Raw genomic sequence first — 6000 nt, 5'->3', positions numbered from 1 at the left:
ACATTACGCAGCCATATGCAGGGTCACAGTGAAATCTGCTGCGGGAGGCAGGAACGGGTTGTATTCCATGTGCAGATATCCACAGCGGAACACCTGCTTATGACCGTGGAAGCGAATTGCGTATGGTCACGTATGTGTGCGGTTTTCCACATGGATGTACATTAAAGGGCAGCGTATCATCCGTACGGAAAAACGACTGCAAGCATGGAAGTACATCAGATACTTGCCCAAACCCCTGGAAACACCCTTCTATCAGCCCCGCGAAATACTCTTGTGCTGAGCCCTCAGAACGGGATACTGCTCTCTAAGCTTGGTGGGTTTATACTACTTATTTTGGAAGTAGTATAAATCAATTATGCTTGTGGAGGAAGAGCTCAGAAGAACAAGCGCAGGTTGCAGACAGTAGTCTGGATGGAAGTGCTGCTCTGTCCTGATTGTCTGCCCACAGATTCCTGCTTTCTTTATACCATTTGTTTTCTGGTCTCCTAGCAACATGCGCACAAATCCGCGTCTGTACGTAATGTAATTGCATATGCACTTCAGATCGAATGCATCCATAGAGATCAATGGAGCTTATACGCGGTAAAATAGAGCACGCTGCGATTTTTCTTCTGCTCACGGAATCCGCAATTGATGCTCACAAGTATGAGTGGACTAGCGAAAGTCAATGCATTTCAATGCCTGTGTATGATCATGTACCATATGCGCAGACGGCGATCATGGAACTCACAAGTGCGTACTTTAATAGCGTATTATACGCGGCATAGTACATGGTTAATGGAGTCAATGAAAGTGCACTGATTTTCATTGATCCATTCATACTTGCATATAAGCACAATAGAGCCCTATCATTCTCTATGCTAAGAGCCAGAGTGTTCTTGTGAGCCCGGCCTTAGCGTGATGGGGCAGTTTGGCGTTTGCACAATAGTGGTGAGATATCAGCGATGCACAAGCACCAACTCATTGATATCAATAAGAAAGTTGTACCAATGGCAAAACAATGCAGGATTCAATAAGAGATTTCTAGGATGTTTCCTAATACCATACTCTCATCAGGGTGAGAAAAACAAATACCCCATTGGGGTGTAAATGGGGTAAAGACAATTTGTTGCAGCTTTGATAAAATGGCAAAAGTTACAGGGTGTTTGCATTGGTATTAAAGGGGTTTTCTGAGACTGAAGTATTGATGATCCATGTCAGATTGGTTTGTCAGGAAGGGGGTCGATGCCGGCCGCCAGACCCATCAGCTGAAGGTGCAGCTGCTGTGAGCTACGTTGCTCTCCTTATGTCGAATGAACCGAAAAAAGCAGCAGTCCTCGATTTGAGTGGTATAGACCAATTATCGTGATGCTCAAGTTGGTACACGGCTAGACTTAACCTGCACGCCGCTGTATGGGGGCATCCTCAACTGCCGGAAGGAGCCGCCAACGGAGCAGGAGCCCTCCGCAGGGAAAGTACTCTCCTAAAGGTTGTGTTCACAACTGCGGTGGAGGCTCTGGTCACAGCCTTTGGTGCTAATATGGTACAAAGTCCTGGACACATCTTGTCCGGGAAATGGTGGAAGAGACCCCATAATATACAACCAACCAAGAATGGAGACCAAGAACAATTCACAAAATATCTTTATTTCATCAATAAGTAACATAAACATTAAAAATGAGTGCCGCAGCAGATGTGAGACCCCATCCCAACAGAAGTATATGTAATAAGACAAGAGCCCTCTAAAGGGTATTCTAGATTATTACCAGCACACAGAGGGGCAACATCCACCCCAATGCGTGTTCCGGCAGAAATCCTTCATCTGGGGGTGGGGTTATATGGTGCTAAACAACTATTTACATGGTGAAGAGCGAATCACAACTATGTATGGTCATAGCTCAGTATGGTGCTGGCTACCATTACTGTGACTAGATGAACATCAGACCCCTGTGTGGCCCCAATCGGGAGTCATTAGTACAAAGTCCAGGGTTTTGTCTGGAAAAATGCCAAGTGGCATGGCGGAAGCCCGAAGGACCCCATTATAGTTAGTGGAATCCGTTGGAAGTCATTCGAGTCAATGAAGGATCAGCCACTATTTTCATTGTTTGGCTGCTGTGATGGAGCTGAACAATGGAAATAAACAGGGCGAGTTTAAATGAGCTTTCCGGGCAGTGAAGGCGGTCAGTGGCGGGCTACACCAAGCTCGGAGCAGTGGCCAGCACTCATTGCAGGTGCAGCGCTCACTGAACTCTAGTAGGCGCAGTGCCTGCAATGACGAGCAGCGTCCACGACACAGGGGTCACGGTGATGGCTTCTGCCCTGTATCCTGTATTTTATGGATGACAGCAGGAGCCCAACAGCGGATCTGCTAGTATCCCGAGCGGCGGACCCCAACCAATCAAGTATTTATTTCCTATCCTCAGGACAGGTCTTCACTAGAAGTAGCACTGAACAGCCCTTTAAGGTGCCCTTACACGCAGCAACTAGTGTTCAGCTAGTCGCTCAGAAACCTTATTGAAGCACGAATGACAGCCGCTTGTTTGCTTTCACACCGGGCGCTGATTGTTCATTAGTTGGCTGCCAAGATACTGTTCATACAGCGGATCTCCACGCAAATGTGTTCGCAAGTCATCCAGTTACGGACGACTGCGACTTTATGCCAGACGACTTTTGATCAACCAGTGACTAATTTTCTGGTGAGCTGACATGAAACAGCTGGAGACTTACAGCAGGTGGCACTACTTGTGCCAGGTTTAGGGTAGATTTACACGCACAGGATATGCTGCGGATTTCCCGCAGTCGAAAATTCCGCAGCATGTCTGCAAAAGATGCAGTCAAAATCTGCACCATCTTCTGCAGCTGGTTTCAGAAGATCCTGCGCTCCCTCTCACCTCCGCAGCCTTCGTGCGCCCACCCTCGGGCGCGTTTCCGCTACCTGTAAATATACGCGTCCAGTGGACGACCATCATGTGAATGCACCCTTGTAGCCGGGCACATAGGACCGCTCGCCTACCAGTTCTATCACACCTATGTCTGCAGGCGGCTCCCGGTCTCGTTGTGTCTCTGGCCACTTGCTCTACCAAGACATGCGGTGAAACATGACCGATCGGCCGCATCCGCCACTGCAGATGGAATACTACATTATTGCTACAACTGCACCGACCCGCACCAATACGGCGGCGGAGGGAGAACCGGGACGTGCGGCTGCCTACAACCCGCATCATCCATCTACTGCAGCCAGAACCCATCTATCTTCCTTACCGCTACTATGGCAGAACCGCATAAAACAAGCGTGTCCTCCAATCTTCAGCTCTCACACTACGGCGCCTGCGTGAACCCCTCATTGATATCTTACGGCAGCCTACCTCGGCACTGTCATACAACTAGCGGCGGGGTGGCACTAAGCAGTGCGCGCAGTGTGGGAGCACTACAGCCCCGGCCGCGATACTTCCTGTCCTGCCCCCGCTATTGTGTGCAGCGCACGGCGTTCTCAGGGTTACTACTACTACAAGCAGCGTACGGCCGGGGGCGTGGCCGACGCCTCCACTCCTCCCACACAGAGTACGCTGGCCACGCCCATGGCTCCCCTCCACCCCCGTCACTCTCCCTCCCCGTGACGTCACCATCATGGCAACAACAGCTGCGGCGGCCGCAGCCAGAGCCTTGATCGCGGGAATCGTGAGCCGGGCAAGGCGGGAGTGCGGCCTGGAGGAGCGGTGTAGGGGCGAGCTCACAGCATGAGGCTCCCGCTACTCTGCACGTGACACGGAGCGCTTGTAAGGCACGTCCCGGCGGAGCGGAGGGCCCGGCGGTTGGAGCTTCTCCATGCAGATCTGTCGTAGACTTGTATTGGAGCCATGATCAGCCTGTATGTGACTGTGCGCGGACGGCTGTGACTGTATCTCTTGTGTATCTTTAGTTGTAGCTTCCATGTACTGTGTGGCACATGCCCTGTCTGGGACAGTGAGGACAGGCTGAGGGTCATCTGCCCTGGCACACCAAGATGTTCTCCCTGCGCCTGGTGACTGCGGATTATTACTTGGCTGCCCCTCTGCCCGGGCTGGATGTCACCAGATCCCCCTTCAGAGACTGCCCTGTTCGGAGAGTGCCAGTGGTGAGGGTGTTTGGTGCCACCCCTGCAGGTAAGAAGCTGGGTATGATCCCCGGGTTGGCTGATAGGCATGACTTATCCAAAAGGATTCTGACATTCTTTGGAGAGGTGCCACTTGGCATTATGTGGTCCTGTGGAAGAATGCAGAGAGTTGGCACCGGTGACTTGGATTGAACCCTTCAAGGGAACAGTAACTAGATGTGCAAGAGCAATGAAGTGTTTTATTACTGCAGGCCAGTGCATGGGCATCAATGTGGCAAGGGCATCGCCTGTGTGGCAGAGGGGACTTGTCAGCAGCGGATATTGGTGACTGGCATGTGCCCTGCTGCCAGCACAGAATAGATGGCGGAGCAGCCTCTACATGGAGATCTGCTATTAGCAGACACAATGGGTCTGTGGCTGTTTATAATCTCCCAGACGTGCACAGTGGCAGAGCATGTGACGTGCTGGCAGACCGTGACCAGGTTACTGGAGGTGCCCACTGCAGTGCCATAGGCAGGAGGGTGGGCTCCCCATCAGGCGGGCTAGTTGTTGTGGTGACCAATGTGGAAGTAAACTTGTGGAAAGGATGTCCTGCCCTTTGTTAGACACGGTGTCTGCAGCCTGGGAACCCTCCTCTGTGAGCGGGCACAAGAGGAAGAAGGCATCTTTTGTATGGGCTCATTGGGACTGGAGGGGCTGCGGGGACCTCACATGACCTGCTGGGAAGGAGACAGGAGCTCCTGCATAGACGTGTTACCCAGAGGACAAGCGGCGCTGCGCCTCCCCCTGCTAATCATCCTCACCCTTGTCTCCTGCATGGCTCTATGAATTGTGTGCTGGGGTCAGCAGAGATGCAGGTGACAGCATTCATCGCAGCGAGTCACTTCAGCGCCGTTCACATGAATGTAATCGGTGTTTTCCTGCTGAGGTTCTGGGCACCAAATCAGTTGTCATATGAATGTGCTGCAGAAACATAAAAATGGTAGGATTGAAGGCTCTGCCAGGAAGAGGAACCGGCTCTTGCTGATTTTTCTCTGAAAACACACCATAAAACAAAAAAAATACGCCAGCAGTCATTGCAACTTGCCATCTTTCTCTCCCTGGCAGCCATGGTGGCATGCATCTATCGCTGGCTGCAAGCTCCTATTTTTAAGTATTGGGTTGAACATTTTTGGGTTGCTGCTGTGCAAATAGTAGCTTTTGGCAAAGAAATGGCTGGAGTGAAAATTTATAGAGGCGAATTTCAGTTATCATTGGCATTAGTGGCAAAACTGCATACATGGGTCTGGCACAGATATTCCATGTGCCATGGCATCTACACGCATTGGCGCAATATATCTAGAGGACTGTGCCTAAGACTGGCCATACACCTCAGGGTGCCTTCACACGGGATGGGATTTTCAGTTGTCTAAATACTGATTTTGATGCAGAACTGCTGTCTAAATTCTGTCCAGTTTCACATCAGAAGCCGCATTTTAAACATACAGATTTTGGTGTAGATCCTTCCGCCTCGTAGCGTGGAATGCTCCTTCCTATGTGAAGGCTCCCCCCCATTTGCTGTTGGCTGAACTTGTTTGGCCAATCACTATTTTGCCTGTTACCGCCATAACACATGCTCAGCAGGGAGAAAGCCGCTGCCAGACCCGGCAGTGGTCATCTTGCCAAGAACAAAAGAATCCAGCAGTCAGCTGACTCCTATCTTCCCCAACATCTGCCATGCTGTGAGACCTCCATACACACTAGATGATCCGCTGGTCCCACTGAAATCGTCGGATTCGGCCAATATTCATGTGTATGGCCATACTTGGCAACGTGGCATCTGTAAGAAATGCAACCTTCCTCTAAGATTGGAGGCACACAGAGGTATAGTGTGGACATATACATTTCTATGCCATACTATGGGTCAGGAAGGCCGGTTTCACATCTGT

General features: G+C 50.8%; 1 protein-coding gene across 1 annotated transcript in view; it reads left to right on the top strand.

Annotated features, from left to right (window-relative positions):
- Positions 1–3602: 3602 nt before the first annotated feature.
- The window catches only part of REV3L (REV3 like, DNA directed polymerase zeta catalytic subunit), a 242726-nt gene continuing 240328 nt past the window's right edge, over positions 3603–6000 (top strand). The window contains exon 1 of the mRNA XM_066607067.1: positions 3603–4121. Within this exon, the coding sequence (XP_066463164.1) occupies positions 3983–4121 (139 nt within the window). The 5' untranslated portion in view covers positions 3603–3982. The remainder of the gene's footprint in view (positions 4122–6000) is intronic.

The sequence above is a fragment of the Eleutherodactylus coqui genome, chromosome 1 (genome assembly GCF_035609145.1).
Source record: "Eleutherodactylus coqui strain aEleCoq1 chromosome 1, aEleCoq1.hap1, whole genome shotgun sequence".
In the NCBI taxonomy this organism is placed as follows: Eukaryota; Metazoa; Chordata; class Amphibia; order Anura; family Eleutherodactylidae; genus Eleutherodactylus; species Eleutherodactylus coqui.
Note: the sequence above shows the minus strand (reverse complement) of the source record. Positions and strands in the feature narration are given on the sequence as shown.